The 17,388-nt window shown below is 41.4% G+C and overlaps 2 protein-coding genes across 4 annotated transcripts in view; one reads left to right on the top strand and one right to left on the bottom strand.

The window, feature by feature from the left end:
* Nucleotides 1-17,388, bottom strand: part of cdh23 (cadherin-related 23) — a 162,871-nt gene that overhangs the window by 13,438 nt on the left and 132,045 nt on the right. For 2 of the 3 annotated variants that reach the window (XM_056394808.1, XM_056394809.1), the window contains exons 6-12: nt 3,094-3,315; nt 2,884-3,003; nt 2,617-2,797; nt 2,396-2,529; nt 1,748-1,957; nt 1,214-1,321; nt 276-393 (exon numbers count right to left, since the gene is read on the bottom strand). In XM_056394808.1, the coding sequence (XP_056250783.1) occupies nt 276-393; nt 1,214-1,321; nt 1,748-1,957; nt 2,396-2,529; nt 2,617-2,797; nt 2,884-3,003; nt 3,094-3,315 (1,093 nt within the window). The remainder of the gene's footprint in view (nt 1-275; nt 394-1,213; nt 1,322-1,747; nt 1,958-2,395; nt 2,530-2,616; nt 2,798-2,883; nt 3,004-3,093; nt 3,316-17,388) is intronic. The other variant, XM_056394811.1, reaches the window with a different exon arrangement.
* On the top strand, nt 4,543-15,841 carry vsir (V-set immunoregulatory receptor). Its single transcript, XM_056394814.1, has 7 exons — nt 4,543-4,804; nt 10,771-11,187; nt 11,481-11,531; nt 11,623-11,733; nt 11,952-11,979; nt 12,569-12,744; nt 14,730-15,841. The coding sequence occupies exons 1-7, from the start codon at nt 4,717-4,719 to the stop codon at nt 14,765-14,767; spliced, it is 909 nt and encodes a 302-aa protein (XP_056250789.1). The 5' UTR covers nt 4,543-4,716; the 3' UTR covers nt 14,768-15,841.

Here is a 17,388-nt window from a genome sequence, read left to right as displayed (position 1 = left end):
ATTTGAATCTGGGCAAATGCCTGATAACTGATAATCACAGAGGCTATGACTCATATTCTGGATCCAAATAATCCAATTGAGAAGTCCATTAGAAAAGTTTGAAGTTATCTCACTTCTCAACATTCAGAGTGAAATAAAAATCACTTAACATGAGCCATGTGTAAACAAAGTCAGGAAGTAGGTCAGACAGGATTTCAGATGGTGTTTTGACAAAGTGCTCTGTGATGCAGTTAGAGATTGCCTGCACTCAAGGTAGAAGAGAAAGACAGACACACCAGCTTGGATGCTACCTGCTGCAGAGTTCTCAGTGATTTCAGCCCTGTAGCTGCTCCGGGTGAATATAGGCCTGTTGTCATTCTCATCCAGAATAGTTATCACCAAGTGGTCTGAATCCTGGTGTAGTGGGGGAAAGAGGCGGATGAAGAAAGAATTATATTATGATTATATATAAGGATTGTGTGGTATAGCATAAAGATGAGAATGAGAGTGAGGAGGAAGGAAAAATAAGTAAATCAGCTCATAAGAGGCAAAATGTTACAAAGCTGAAGAATACACAGGTTTTGCAGTTGTGCAAAACCTCATCAGGCTGCTTTCACAGTCACAGTGGTCGACTTGTTTGCAGCTCATGGATAAAACAGTTTCTCACCTTTCACACACACAGGAAATATTTGAAGCATGCTGCATTACAGGATTTTGCAGAAAAACTTTGCAACTGCATTGTGGCAACTATCTGATTGTTTTAGTTAGTAAATGAAGTGTGTGAGATTTTTCATTTTTACTACAATACAGAACACATGCGGCCACGAAACCTGGTCAAAAACTACAATAGTACTAAAAGTATGACAGGTTATTAGTGTAAATGACTAAGCGGATACATAAACAGATTTGTCCTATTTCTCTTATAATTGTAGGTTGTTGTAATTTTATGAAGAGACTCCTACATATTTAATGACTACTGTGTATTGCTCTACTTAAAGTAATGACACGTGGCTGTGTGCAGCTCATTCACATTATGGTCACAGACTTTTGAATTGGTACATTTTGAACCTAGAAATTCAATATTGCCTGAAGCTATGAATTCCCCGAAAGCCGACTTGAAAAGATACAAGGTTTTATGTCACTGGCAGTGATTTACGATTGTGTCGGTAGGCCTTGTGTGAAACTGTCTATGTGGAAACATGTGTGAACGCTTGCAATGTACTAGTGAGTTTACCCTGCGAGCGATGCGGGGGTTCTCTGGGTTGTCTTTCACAGTGATGGTGAGTTTGTACTCAGCCACTCGCTCTCTGTCAAGCGGTCTGTTCACCTGCACCACACCTGTCTGAGAGATGCAGAGAGGAAGCGCTAAGTCATGTGTGTGCATAGACATCCATTCTTGTGTTACGATTTGTTTATTTACATATCACCTGTGTACAACCGTGTAATACTTCAGTATATATCTTTTTCCTTCTATAGAGGACATGCAGTATTTGTATACACTGTGGTATATTTATGTTAAATCCACAATTGTGTTAATGCCAAAATCTGCTGATCTATAAATGTATCTGTAGCAAGGGTATATAAGCACTAACACCTTCCCAAGTCAGGTTAAACTGGCCACTTAAAGTGGCATCAAATCTGGAAGGTGACAGTCATAAGCCTAACACTTCTAATGTCGGCTTTTTTTTTGGCTTTTCCACATTAACCACATCAGTAAGTCGTATTTTTCTGTGTTTTCTGCTTAAACCACACCATCCTTTTCTCTCACTGTGTCATTGATGTAGAAGGCTCCGTCGTGGTTGCCAGCAGTGATGTTATAAGTGAGAAGCGCGTTGCGTCCGCTGTCCACATCGAGTGCTCGCACTCTGGCCACAGAGGTGTGTATAGAGGCGCCCTCGCTCACACTGGTGTTGTGAGGCAGGTTCAGGAGGACTGGGTCATTGTCATTGATGTCTAGGACATGGACCCCCACCACCACCTGAAGTAAACACAAGTCAAGTCAGAAATAAAATGTCTGATCCATATCTGTTTATTCAGTTGGACTATTTTTAATACATATGAAAAGATGTATTTTGCCACACAATTTCTTACAAACCCATCAAAAATATTAATCAAACAGTTGATTAGCAGTTGCAGTCAGACATGTAAAATCACACTTGCTTTAATTGCCACATCGTGTATAGGCCAAGGCTCCTTTTTGAGATTTATTGTAGGTTTAACTGCCAGGTGAGGATAATGGATTTGATAGAGAGTGGTACTATTTATAAATTTGTAGGAAATGAAAGTGTTCAATTTATGGTTATTTTCTGTAAAAGCGAAATCACAGCACAGAAGTGAAACTTAGAAGATATTGGTGTGTGTGTGTGTGTGTGAGCATGTGTGCACATATATGTGTCTTTATATAGTAAAGACCCACCGAGCTGTTGCGAGACGGGGTGCCCAGGTCTCGGGCCGTGACGGTGATGTTGTAGAAGGCCGTGGTCTCTCTGTCCAGCTCTACATCCTTCCTCACACGAAGCTCACCCTCCACCGGAGACACCATGAACTCATCTGACAGAGAGACAGAGGAAGAGGCTCACAGGTACAGGATTTAGTAATACATCACTAACCCCCATGGAAAACCAATCCGGTACTAACTCTGGTGATCTCCACCGGTGATGCTGTACTCCACTTTGCCGTTGAGCCCAGAGTCTTCATCACTGGCTCTGAGTGTCCAGACCCGAGGTCCTGGCTGGCCCTCAGTAACATCGAAGGGTCCCTCATAGGCTTTGGGGAAAGTGGGTGTCACATCGTTCACATCTAGGACATTTACGAGCACCTAAAGAGGGAGGAAGAGTGTTTAACACCTTCATCTAGAGAGTGGTCATTTAAAAAAAAAAAAGTGTGCCTTATTTGCATCATTACTGTTGTGCTAGACGTCAAGCTTAGAGCAGGGTTTAGACACTGATCTGTTGCTGTGACAACCAGTGCGTAGTGTCCATTGCTGATCTCATAGTCCAGCTCCTTCACCGCAGTAATTCTCCCCTAAATACACAAATCATACACAGAAGGTTAACTTAGGTTTTTTTTTGCTGTTGTTTGTAACACTACAGTATACTAGTTTTCATGGCTTACTGTGACGCTGTTGATATGAAAGGTTTGGATCAGGTTGCCATGGGCAATAGCATATCGCAAGGTGCCGTTCAGTCCCTCATCTGGGTCGATGGCTGTTACTGTGGCGATAGTGGCACCCACTGTGTCTGGTCCCTCGCTCAGCACTGTGACATACTCCTCCTCAGGAAACTCTGGGGCGTTATCGTTCTCATCCACAATGTGGACATTGATGGTGGTTGAGGTCTGTGAGAGACATGGAAAAACTTTTACAGCTGTGTTGACTATTTATGGCTTATTGTATCAATCTCGACTGAAAATATGTGATTCACTTCCAGCACAGGGCGCCAGCTGGGCTTGTAAACTTGTAGTCCATTCATCATTATAACGTTAAGAGATTTTCCAGTGATTTATCACACATATCCGTGATATATATGAATGCCAACTCGAAAAAAAACGCATATCACCATTTGTTATTTTACAATAATGACTTAACAATAATATCTTATCAGTCAATTTTTCTAATCACGTTTTTTTTTTTTTTTTTTTAATTTTCATGCTACATCCTCCCTTAATCTTTATACACTGTTCACTTCCATAATGATTAATAAGGTTTTCTGCTAGAGAGGAATCATATTTCTGTCTTCATTTATGACACGTATATGTGGGGATTGCTTTAACATGGGAGAATGGGAAAAGACGGTTGAAGCATATTTTGTTACAGACATATTGAAAAAATATCTTGTGAGAACTGAAAGGAAAGCTTAAAAATAATTGAGGCGGAGAGAAGACGCTATAAGTCGGCCAAAAGCTCTGACTTCCTGTCATTTCGTCTGCTCACTTTGGGGGAAAAAAATGAAACCAGAACAAAACCACTACAGTAGTGTATCCTAAAGAAAACCACTTTGTCAAACCACTGACAGATTGTGATACATTACAAAGGTAAAAGCAATATATTAAATGAAAGGTTGAGCATTGGGCCATTCCTGTTCAACCAGTCTAACATCTGAGCATAGACCAACTGACTGGCATTGTGCTGGTTAAAGAGGCCGTTGGAGCAAGTCAGATCACTTTAATAACCGTGGCTCTTCAGGAGCCTTTTCAAGTCAGATTAAAAACTCATTGTGCTTGTGCTTGAAAATTTTAAATTATAACAACGCCCTCAGTGTTTGCAAGATATGGGCATTAACCATAGGAATGAAAGATATTATCAGGCAGCATTATGGGAATTAGAGGATCCAGTGTCTTTTCAGTGTGATACGTTTGAGGCAGGATATTTGAAGCTTTGCTGGATCAGTGATTACAATTCTTTTTTAAAATCATACAATCACCTTATAGAGTAAAATTGTTTTTCTTTTCTGTGTACTAAATATTTTGGAGAAAGTCTTTCTCACCTCTTCCACAGTCCTGTGGGTGGAGTCTGACAGCAGGGGGAGGAGCTTATAGTCTACGTATCTCACGTTCCTCAGGCGTTTCAAAGTTCAGAAGCTCCAAGTCAAGTTAGAGACGAAGTGACAAGCGGCTGTCAACCAGCTCTCCGAGTCGGTACCATTGTTATCCTAGTTAAAGTGTGAAGGGAGAATAAGTTTAACGGAGGCTTCGTGTAGAGTCCGGTCTGCTGCCTCTCTGCTCAACATCAAGTCAACCATGGAGGGAGGATTACCTTATCGGACATCACTTTCGCGAAAGAAGTTCATGCTTTGGCTTTGCTCTGCTCTGTTTTCCATAGCTGGAGGTGAGAAACCCAGTCTGACACCCATCCTCTCCACAATTGTTCTTTCACTGACTGATCAGACTGTGACGGGCGTGTGCCGACTTGTTGACAGTTTTCTTTTGGGGACAAACAAACAGACTGAATTCGCTGATGGCAAAGATTTTTTCTTGTTTGTTTTCCGCAAGTAACGTAACGTAACGTAACGTAACTTAAAGTAAAGTAAAGTATGGATATATAAAAGCAAAAATTGTTCCGACACACCAGTACACAGAAGACCATATCAAATGTATAAGACAGGCCTGCTATATCATGTAACTAGTTTATTTTACAGGAAGTGTAGGTGGTCTTTAACCCTAACCTAACCCGTGTGATAAACAGACTCATAGCACACGCTATCTTTAGTACCCCACGTTTTTAACCTGTTTTTCATTTTTCCTTTTTTTTTTTGTCTATTTTTTTTTATCAGTGTTTTGAGAAACAGCTGCATGTCTGCCGCACATGCATGTTGCCGCTGTAAAAGCTGTCGGGAGTGAACACAGTGTGTTTGTGTTCTGTTGTTGTTTTGAGATGGAACATCTGGTGTGAAGCTGTTTTAAAGCTCCTCCCTGGGGATAAAGTGAAGTGTAAATCCACCTTAAACTCACCCTTTATGACATAGCCGCAAACTGAGAGAGCGGCCTTTCATGTTTTTATACGGGCCAGAAATGTGCACAACCTGATAAAGATTATTTAATCAAACATGGCATGTTGAAACACCGCTGTGCTGGATGAGTTTGGTCAGATATAGGTCGGTTATCGGAGTTTATCCACTCACTTATTGCATCCTTTTCACACAGTTGTCTTGTGTGTTCATGGGATTGGTGTAATGAAATGCAGGGATTTTTATTTCAAGGACGTTCAAGGCATGGCTTGAGAGTTGAGGCCAGTGACGAGAGGAGAAGCAGCTGTTGCCTCCGGGCGCAGGGTGCTTCACTTCAAACACCACTGAAGGTTATCAGTTTTCGGCTCTAGGATTTGGTCTCTTTAGATAAGCTCACACAATAAGTCCGTCAAAGGCAACAAGTGATGTTAACTGAACTTTTAGACTGACTCACCCTCGACAAAAACCCTAATATATTGTTCAGAAAATTTTTGTATACAAAAAGATAATAAGAGATATATTAAAAAACAAAAATCAAATACATTTTAGCTCGGTTTTAAAGGCATTGTCATTTATTTATGCAGGCCAATAAAACTCCAAAGCTCCAAAAACACTCAGAGATCCACTGTGCCCACCCTTCAGCCCAGTTATGTCTTCTTTGTTTGGAAGTTTCCTTCCTTTCAGTCTGTGATAAAAACAGCTGTTTGTGCCACTGCCAATAATGGGCTTCTCCTCCACAAAACATGACTTGAGATAAACAGAGCAACAATCATTGCTCCTTTTCCTCTCAGTCTAGATAAGCATTTAGCTCACAATGAAGGACAAAGGCACAGTCAAAAATGGTCAATGAACTCCACAGGATGCAAACCCTGTTTCTCTATCGCCACTGCTTTCTCCTCCTGTTGTGCCAGAGCTGGTGTCGTGCATTGATCCCCATCCTAATTGAATAAATCATTATTTGAGTACAGCAATTAAAATTGTCTTCCTGGTTCAGTCTCATCGACAAGAACAGGCCTGACCAGGGAGACAGTCAGCGAGCGTGCTGATGAGTAGCAGTTGTGTGGGCACATACTGCATGTGCATGAGCAATAAGGAGACAGAGGAGGAGGGGGAGCTCCCTTCTTCTTCTGTGATTTTTGTGGGTATAACCCTTTCAGTGGTATGACAAACATTTGTAGCTAAAGTTTTTGTGCCTGATGTTTAATATGCAGCAAAAATGATAAGTAAAAAATCCCCAAACACCAGTGGCCTTCAGACTTCTAGTAAGGATGTGTCTTCCAGTTGGGTGATTCTCTGAACAGCCCAAGGATACAGCATTGACCACCACTGATAAAGCCTTGACTCTGCTCCTAGTAACCACAACAGGAAAAGCAACCCAATGTGCTTCAGTTAGTAAAGCTATAAAACGTTTAACTATAACAGAAGAAGAATTACAATTTATGTACAGCACAAACTGCTCTTTAAAGTGCAAAGCAGGAAGGACCCAAAAAGAGGAAACAGTCAAAGTGCATGAAGTCAGTTTGTTAAAGGTTGTAAGAATATCACTTTAAGTACAGTTTCATAAGTAGAGAAAGGCCCATTTGCACTTTCGACATGACAGTTAAATGACAGAACTGTGTTGTAATTATGTTGAAAATATACTTACAAAGCTCCCATTACACAACCCTTAACACATATAACTTTGTTTATGATGTAAATTTAGGAGAAGAAAAAGAGGAAGGTAGTGTCTCCGACTGACTCTTGTCCACATTTATTAAATAGCACAAATCACAAATTGGCTTAAAAAGTAATAAAAGACACAACAAATGATCCTATTCAGATATCATGGATCCCTGAACACATTTAAACTATTTCACTGACCCTTAACCACATCCTTTCATGACTAGGAAGTGCTAAAATGACACATTTTAGTACTTCCTATTAATGAAAACATGTTTGATGCATTGTTTTGTGATGCTAGAAGTGTCAAGTGAAACTCTCTTTCTTTCTGTGTGTGTGTATGGAGGAGCTAATCTGGGATCCTCCTGCTGGTTTCATTAACACCCTGTAATGGGTTGGATAATCATTACCATTACAGTAGGTGCAAAAAGGGTGGGATCTGAGTTGTGTGTGTGGAGAAGCAACACTTGTACAAACACAGGTAGAGAATTTACGCAAGTGAAAGGATACCAGATTTACCAGTAGAGTATCTTCATAAACCTGTGTTTTAATAGTAGTATCTAATAATAAAAAAATACTGTACTCTGCAGAAGCATGGTTTAAGTAGTAAAACTTGGGAGAAATGAAGAGAAGCTATGCTGCCTGTCTGAATTTCAGAAAAAAAAAAAAGCTGTCATAGGCAACATGTCCTTAACAGGTGGCATTCAGGGTTAAAACAAAGGAGGGCCCTCAGGGGCTATCAGGATCCTGAGAACAGAGATCAGAGGAGGTAACTTAGATCTATAATAGAGCCAAAACACAGATGTCTGGTGTATGCATGCAACTGAAAGATATTCTGTCTGCAGCAGAGACAGAGCAATGCTTGCTGTCTGTTTTTACCTGGTTGCAACCACATCAAGCTCAGATAGTGCTGACACTGTGGTAACACCACCCACCTGGCACCGAAGACAAATGCTAAAAGAAATGATACCCATTGTCTCCAAATACTCCTTAAGAAAAGTCTGGTCATGTCAGTAAGCTTTATTTTATATACATTTGATGTGTATAAGGGTGTTTCCCAGCTGGCAGCCGAGGAGATAATCAACTTTTGGCTCTTAAAGAGCAACACTAAGGCAAAAGTTAGATATGTTTAAATGTATATTTAACATACAAGGAAAACTCTCCCTTGACAGAAATCTATCTTCACTAATGTAAATAGGATGAGAGAAACTGGGGAGGAGAGTTGGCAAAGTAAAATGGGCCGAGGGGAAGGCAGGGTGGGTGTGAAACAGGAGAGGAGAAGGGCTTCCCCTCCTATTGTCCCACTGCGCGGGCAGGAACAGCCACAGGGGCAACAGTTTCACTTTAATCACCCTCCTTGGTCTTCCTATTGCTTTTCCTTACACACAACGGCCGGTGCAGAGTTCAGCAGCACACACGGTAGCATGGCACGTACCTCTTACTCTGCCACACATACACAGGATGCTGCACATACTGTATATACAAACATGCACAGCTAATCAAAAGGTAAAGGTCGTTGGCTGGTGAGCTACTGTATTTCCCATCAACAAGACTGTAAACCAATCACTTAAAGCTAGTATTGACATTTAGACTAAAACAATTTATGTGCTTCCTCATTTATATTCTGCTGCCCCCTCAAAAAAATAGTGGTAGTGCATGAGCTCTCTATGGCTTTAATCTCCCAAGCATGTTGCTGTCCTATCTGTCACATAGTGTGTTTTGCCTTTGACAGCAGATGGAAGAAAAGTCCACTGAAATCATTACCGATTGGGAAGCTGGTGGGGGTGCAACCTGCTTGAATTTTTCAGGCCATAAAGAGCTGTGCAGCAGCAGCTGTAGCTCTTCAAAGTTTTTGAGTATTAAGGAGCCAGACAGGAGGAGGAATGGGAGTCGTGTTCGCGTGCTGAGACAAGTCAGGAAGGAAGTCCACTCCTCAAATCCTGGCACTGACCAGTTACCCTCCAAACATACACACACATACACAAAACCTCTGACTGCATCCACACACAGTTGCATGCATACTTCTCTTTCACTACCGTCCACCCCCTCACACACTTGCAGTTCACACACAGCCTTCCTGTGTTTGCAGTGCTAAGCATTCATGGATGCAAAACCACACAGCAATCTGTAACAAAGGATGGTAATGATCTATTTAAGTAGAGAAAGCCAGCTGTTCTGTTGCTTTACATGCTGGCTATGTGGGAGTCATTCATTATGTGTGTTGATGCTGCACTATAGCTGCGTAGTGTGGGTGCATTTGATAGATTATGTGGTGTATGCATTTTTTTTTTTTCCTTGTCGAGGCTTAGATGAGGGCTTCAGGATGCTCAGCCTGAGGATATGTTTATTTTGTTACTCCAATGAAATAATCATTCGGAGCACACATTAAAGAGTTTATCTATTTGTGCATTCCACTGCTGCACTAAAGTCAGAACAGGATGTGGTTGCGACTGAGAGCGGGAGAATGGTTTATGCAACATGTTAAGAGATGCTTCACTATGTCAATGTACAGTCTTCTAAGAAATAAAGGGCCATTTCATCGCAGTCACTGGGTAAGGACACCATGCAGCTACAGTGGTGTGGTAGAAAGTGGTCAAACAGAGAACATCAGTCACATTTCTACACTACCTAGCTTTATGGCTAATCAGATGTCACATGAGATCCTGTCTGTATTGGTTAGTATCTCTGACTCTGTCTGAGAGGACCAGGCCATTAAACTCCCAAAGGATGTTGGTATATTTAATTACAAACCAATATACAGAACAGGAAAGACACTGTGTTGACCCAAAGTGCACAAAAACCAGGAAGCGTGAAGTGTGCAGAAATAGGGCGTGGAAAATTGTTTGACTGTGGCTTTAAACCCATGTTTAGATTGGTAGTTGCTAAAATTACTTTTTGCCCTGTGGTTATTTGTGCTATGACTGGTGGTATGAGGCAGGAGCTTCATCCCACTCAGTTTCTACCGAATAATATGAACTGTGGTTTACCATGCAATTTCACGTTTAAATATATTACCCTATGATATCAGGGCTATACCTTTATAAAAACTCTAATCTCCCATATTCAAAGAAACTGAGAGAAAGATGGGATTTTGCAATTAACATCATGATGCACCTGCAGTAGAATAGATTTTTCTATATTATTAACAAGTTATTAGAAATTAAGTTATATTACTAATAAAATATTGATGTTGGCATTTATGTTTAACTCTTTTAACTTTGTTTTGTTCCAGTTATACAGAGATGTTTCATACATTTTCTGAATATGAATCTCTGCCACTGCTTTCAAAATAAACTAACCAAACATGTGACTACAACTTTTTTTGTTTTTACTTAACATACTCCCTTCTTTCTTTTGGGGTTTTCTTTATCATCTGTAATATACTGTGTATAGGATTTGTGTTCCCTGGGTTGAACTTCTCAGGCACTTCCCTTAATTTCCACTGCATATAAATCCCACCGACTTCCTAAGGATTGGCAGACTTCAGTCCTAACCACAGTCATAACCCAAAATCTGAACATCTCTAACCTAATGTAATCTGATCCTTCAAGTCAGAGATTGGTAGAGCTTGTTTGTGGTGCTATATAACCAGGAAGGAAGGACTGTCTGAGAGGTCTAACTCAGGAAACAAAAGTTGTTATCAACTGTGTACGTGTTACATTCTTCCATGTTTATCTTTTCTTTCTAGGCAAAGGTGAGATCTCCCATGCCCATCCCACAATGAGTGTTTCAGTCCCCCACCTGTTCTACACCTGTCCCGAGGGTGCAACCGTCAAACTGGTGTGTGCCCAGAGAGGTGCTGCCTTGCACCCCACTGATGTCTTGAAGCGCAGCTGGCGTTTTACGCCCCATAGTGATCAGCACTGTTCGGGAAGAGAGGGCCCACGCCATACTATCATCAGTGGTCATCCCCATGGCAACCACAGCTTGCTGCCAGGGTTGATATTTGGACATTCAGAGCAGAATTTCTGGGTGGTTCTGCAGAACGTGACCCACGCTGACCAGGGTCGCTACTGCTGTATGATCCTAGATGTCCAAGTGGTGAACAAACATCCCTCCCTGCTGCAGAAACCCCACAGCCATATTGTTCTCCAAGTTACACCACGTAAGGACACTAATTCTATTAATGTGAATGTAAAAGGACAGACTAGCAGGGGGAGAAGTTAGTAAAAAAAAATCATAGTGTCTTTGTGAAGCTATTAAGTAGAACAAGCTCATTATGTCAGTTTCTCTCGATCTATGTGATGTGGTCTATGATTAATCATTGTGCACTTCAACTTGAAATGTCATACGCTATGGTGAATAGATTCTGTTGCATTCAACAAGCAGAAACTATAACCACTGCTATATTGTTATATACTGTGTGCGATAAACAATGTCTTTGTTCTCTCTTTCCAGGGAGAAATGGATCTCAAACTTGCACTGTCTGGGATCCCACACCATCTGGAGGTATATTACATAATTCAAGGCTTCATAGCCAGTGGATGCCTGGCCAGTTATTCCATTTATTTAACTTTCTGTTTCTCTGTTGCTTCCCCAGGCACTGTGCCAGTGGCCTTGGCCATAACAGCCTGCATCGTGGCTCTGCTCGCTCTGCCTCTCATTCTGGTGCTTGTGTACAAACAGAGGGAGAGCACCCAGTCGAGCAGACGTATGTATTGCTGATATGCACAAACAAGCACACACATGCTATGGATCAGATATAAATCTCTTACACTCTGTCCCCCATAGTATTTTTCCTGACTCATGTTTCCTGTCAGTGAGGCGCATTAACTGCATTTCACACAGACGGAAGCACATTCACCCTGTATCTGTAGTGTTCTGCTCAATTCATTCACAATAGCCCATTTCCCGTTTCCTCTCTCCCAGGTGCACAAGAGCTGGTGAGGATGGACAGGTACGTTTTCCCACAGTATGTCACACAGCTGATCACACAGGCCGGCTTCCCAGCTGCTCTGTAGAATAACAAAACTTCTACATGGATATTCTACTACTGTATCTAGTGGCCACAACATTTTGCACACAATAGGTAGTTTCTTCCAAACAACTGCATTAAACTAAAATCTGTTAAAGCTCTGCTGGTAATTCCTATGAACATTTGTTTGCAAAAAAAAAAAAACTCTACATATAGGTTTGAAACATCTATGAACCATTACTAAATTCACCCAGAAAACTGCCAGGATTTTCTGGCCTTTATACCATATGTTATGTTGAGTGTCAGTGGGGTGTATTTTGTGGGAAATCTATTGAATTACTTGCCCAGGGAGTCTACATGTGTTATAAACCATTAAATGCACTCATACAAACAGTGTTTAATGTTCATTACAGAGCGACAAACATCAAGCTTACTGCTAGACAAATGACACATAAAGCTTCTAAATGTCTTGAGCAACCAAATGAGTGTTGCAATCGTTTATCTGAAATTTCTTACTCATCTGTATGCTTCCCTTTCTTCTCTGTATGTGTGCATCTGTGTGTATGTTCAGTGAGGCCCATGGCCACGAGAACCCGGTGTTTCTTGCGGGGTCACCACAGATTAAGACCAGAACTGTTTCTCAGATCATGACCAGACAATCCTCTGAGACAGGACGCCACCTGTTGTCTGAGCCAGGAACCCCTCTTTCTCCTCCTGGACATGGGGATGTATTCTTCCCAATAGAAGGTAGGACACACATACACAAAAGTATACATCATGACAACACAACAGCAGCTTATACTACAGGGAACAGGCTCAGACAGCAAAACCGATATAAGGGACATACAGTAAGACAGGACACAATAGCCATCTACTGATGAAAAACACTAAATCACTCAGCACAGGCTGGGACATACAGTTTTCTCTGTTTTGTTCAGCTTTTGCCCCTTAACCTCCTCTGACCGACACCATAACCCACAGAAAGATTAGTGTGAGTCCCACTCTTAGGCGAGTTCATTTACACATCTGAGTGGGCGCCTGTCAGTTTAAGAGTGATTGTGCACCATGTCACATTCTGAATGTGTACACCCGACCCCCTTCGTTTCATCCTCACATGATGCACAATAGTGGCACGAAACTATATTACACAAGGACATAGTTCTGGAAGTACCTATTTCAAAATGTACAGTTTGGTAAAAGACTGATGCAATCTATGAGCAACTGGCTTTGTGTGCGTCTGCTGAAACATCCTGCATCAGTGGTGATGCTGGCGGAAAGATGCTCACATTTGTGTGCATAATTGCATGCTCACATTCAAAACAGCTGGGCCGTCTTTGTGACTAAGAAAAAAATATACTGTGTCGGGAGTTTAACTTCTCTCTCCCACACAACTGAAACCACCTCCTTTTGCTGTCATCTCCTGAAGACTTGTCTCGCCTCCCTCGCAAGCCATTCTCCACCCATCAGCACTCTCATTTAACACTAATGGCCCCTTCAGCCGTTCTCTCAGACTCAACTTGAAATAATATTGAAACATTAGTTACGGTGAAGGGGTTCAGTCCTGAGTGTTTTTCTACCGATTCCCGGGGCACCTGTGCAGACATTCCAGGCATACTGAGGTGGATTGCCCCGTTTTCTGGAAGTACACGCTCAGAAAGGACAGAGCCAGGCTTACTGAAAATCCACCCTAAACCATCACATATGTTATTCTTATGATCTTGAACAGTTAAGCGCGCAAACATGGGCAAGTCTCAGAAACACGTGAGAACTGACAAACACGAGGTAAAACTAGGCCACAGCCACTAACTTGAGCCCAAATTGAGATGCTAGAGTTTTGTTTGTACCCACATTGGATTCTGGTAACATAAGAGAGCTCCGCTGGCTGAATCTTTACAGCATATGCCACATAACCGCAACATCCATGTTTCAGCGTTGGCTGTGGATCTTTGTTGCACGTCGCACCCTTCTCTCTCCCCACCTCTTCCTGTCTGCCTCTTCACTATCGAATAAAGACAAGAACATCAAAAAATGATATATATAAAAAGAAGAATTCTGGTAATGTCACTAGCAGGAAGACCCATGCTTACAGTAAGTGACAGATGGAAACTTCCAATGGCATCTCAGCTTACAGTTATGTAAGCTGAGATGCCATCAGTTTCCAAATACTGACAACACTATTACAAATTATAGAAAAAACACAGTATTTTTAACATTTGTCAAGATGGATTTTCCCTGCCAAAGCTCATTTTCTTCACTAGTCTACCATGCAGAGTACACAGCCTGGTTTCCTGTCTGAAGTTTCATGTTACGTTGGATAAAAGCCACACTTCAGCTTTTTTCTTCATCTTTTTAGACCCACTGACCTTAAGCTGAGTGGAATTTAACTAGCTGCAGTTCCCTCTTATCTTAAACATGTCGCAACTGAGACTTATGACCTCTTGTTCTGCTTTTTAATGGGTTTCCAGCTAAACACATTTTATTCCCCGAATTCTAAGTGTTTCTGTGCCGTCGTACTGTTCCATGGGGTAGGAGGTTTGGAAAAAGAAATGCTGTCGTGTATCTTCTGTGACATCTGTCTGCTTTTTGGGCAGGAAGTGTAGTTTTGAACTCCCACACGTTTAAACTAGCACGTCAGCACAAGACAAGAAATGTGCATTTGTGCAGGCTGATACATGTGGATTACCTGTTATCATCTCTGTGCTCCGGCTGACCTGCACTTTTCTTTATTCCAGATACCATCCCAGAGTCTCCAGACTTCCTGCAGGTTTAAAGGGGGGTGGGGGAGGGGGGTGAAACCTCATTCGTTGCTCTAACTGCTGACCTGGAAACACTTCTGCATCTCTCTTCCTCCTCTCTCTGCCTTCAGAGCAATGTTTCTCTCATGAGCTATCTCACAATAACCTCTGCTGGGATTGTCATTGTACATTGTCTAGACCGCAGGAGGGAATGGATTATTTCCACCTGCAACAACAGCTGGAGGCCAAAAGTAAACTCTTGCTTGTGAGCAGTTGTGTTGTGTTGGCGGCTGGGTTTGTGTGCGATGCTCCATCTAAACGCTCTAAACGGCTTGTTTACCAACAGGCGCATTAGTCTGGTGGGGTTCGCTGCTTGAGATGTACTCAGAGTGCTGAGGGTGGGGTTTTGCTCTGTTGTACAGGGGTGGCATGTGAAACCGTTGCTGTGGACCTCTGAAGCACCTTGCACATACATATGTTGTTTGGTTAAGATCAAACATTCTACTCTTTCTAATTTGGCAGTTCCTGTACAACCACACAGTGATATACCACCCCCAGCCCCACAAAATTATGTTTACACTTTAACCGTAATTTGTTAAATCAGTGAGAGCACAAACTGGACTGGAACTATGAAACAGCCTTGTATCATTACTTTGAACTGCACCAAAGTCTGAAAGCGAACCTCAGGGTCTCTCATCCCTGTCACTGTAATAACGGGTTCTAATAGTGTCAAACCAAAGGGGGCTCAATCGTAAGAGAAGTCAGATTATTCTTGTGCAAGTTGACATTTGTTGATTTATGGCATTACACTGTTCCTTTGTATCATCTCCACTTAGCTTCTTTTTTTTCTTCCCTCTCTTTGCTACCTCAGCTCTGTAAATACTCTCCTTCCTCCCTGTACTTTCTGAAACACAGCACTTCACAGTGGCCTTAAATAATTTCATTAAGTGCTGAAAATGTCAGTAAGTACAGTATTTAGGAAAAAAAATTGTTGGTTCATTTTCATATAGTTGATGATTTTCCTTCATGCTTGTGTACAGTGTTGATAAATATGAATATAATGTTTATTGCCTCTCTATTGAGCCAAATAGATAGAAAAAACAAAAACACAACAAAAAAGAAAACAAAATAAAACACCACCAAAAAACTGCCATGAGTTTTATCACTGCCACCACAATGCTGTTTTGTAAACAATTGTAATTTTTTCTTGGGATGTGTAGATTAGTCTTTATTCCTATTTTTGTGTGCAATGGGACTGTAAAAAATGAAATACTATTTAGCACATGTAAGAAAGAATGGCTTTGAAATGATAACCAAAGATTCATAATATCAAGGTAGATTAAAGGAGGATGAGAATCTGTGAGTGATTGTGTGAAACCACTGGTGGTCCTTTCACATCGAGGTAAAATGTAAAGCAGGTGCCTAAACGGAAATGATCTCCTAGTGATGTGTAGCAGGTGTATAAGTCAGGGTATTATGTATGTATGTTTATTTTTTACTCTTCTTTTGAAGATTTGAATACTTTGGGTAGTCAGTGTATGAATAATTATATTTTTAAATGTGCCCATGTGCCTGTGTGTGTGTGTGTGTGTGTGTGTGTGTGTGTGTGTGTGTGTGTGTGTGTGTGTGTGTGTGTGTGTGTGTGTGTGTGTGTGTGTGTGTGTGTATGTATGTGTATGTATGTGTGTATGTGCTTTCAAATCTGGGGTTACAATTTCAAAAATAATTTGTACGTCAGCTGCTTTGCGATGCTTTGTGGTCAGGTTTAAATATGTGTGCATGCCTGTATGTATGCATACAGACATGCACACACAGTTTCCTTTGTACATTGCATTGAAATTGTGTTGGTTGTAACTTGTATAATAAAGTTGAGCTCTTAAACATTAAAACCTTGTGTCTAGTCTTTGAAATCATTGTTCCTTTCAACTGGCAGGTCTCCAAAACTATCACCATACAAGGACGTGCTGCACTTGCTGCCTAGGGAGCCATTACAGATGGAACAAGGTTGTTCCACTTGCGTGGCTATAAGATGGTGCACACCAGAGGGAGACTGGCATTGAGGAGAGAAAATGATAAACCAATCTTAGTATCTTGTTTTATGAGAAGAGACAGAGGGTTAGATGGGAGGAGGGGATGCCTGGTTCTGGTCCATGTCCTCTCTCCACTGCTTTTTCTGCAGTCTTACATTAACTATTTCTATCTTGTATTAGCGAGAGCAGAATTATTATGAGTTTGTGCCACCCATGTTCTCATTGTGTGACCAAGACATGCAAAGTTAAAAATAAAAAGTACAGGCCACATGAAGTACAACAACCGACGGTCACATGACCGTGCGTATGTGACACATACAGTACTGAAGCTTTTCTGTCTGAGCCCATAAATACATTTAAAAGAGTGTTCAAATGCTGCAGACATTGTGGAAACAGGAAAAGCACAAACTAACACAACTAACACCTTCCTCTTTTTGTAAATTGACTTGTGGATTTCCTGTTTACAAATGAAGGTGTTTCCTGTGCTTTTACAGCTGATCCGCTCATACAGAAGATCAAGCAACCAACCTTTTTGAAGCCTGTCAGCCCCTTTGCCAAGTTCTCGTCACCATAACCAGATCCGATTAAATAAGATTTTGCAATGTACTGCTTATTGCTGTTGCAGG

The sequence above is a fragment of the Seriola aureovittata genome, chromosome 14, assembly GCF_021018895.1.
Source record: "Seriola aureovittata isolate HTS-2021-v1 ecotype China chromosome 14, ASM2101889v1, whole genome shotgun sequence".
Classification (NCBI taxonomy): Eukaryota; Metazoa; Chordata; class Actinopteri; order Carangiformes; family Carangidae; genus Seriola; species Seriola aureovittata.
This window is presented reverse-complemented; position numbering and strand designations above follow the sequence as displayed.

Bases quoted from the DNA above. Each gene is read 5' to 3' on its own strand.
- vsir (XM_056394814.1), top strand. From the start codon at position 4,717: ATGGAGGGAGGATTACCTTATCGGACATCACTTTCGCGAAAGAAGTTC. The intron at 11,734-11,951 runs GTATGTATTGCT...CCTCTCTCCCAG, and splicing joins GAGCACCCAGTCGAGCAGAC to GTGCACAAGAGCTGGTGAGG. The intron at 12,745-14,729 runs GTAGGACACACA...TCTTTATTCCAG, and splicing joins TGTATTCTTCCCAATAGAAG to ATACCATCCCAGAGTCTCCA.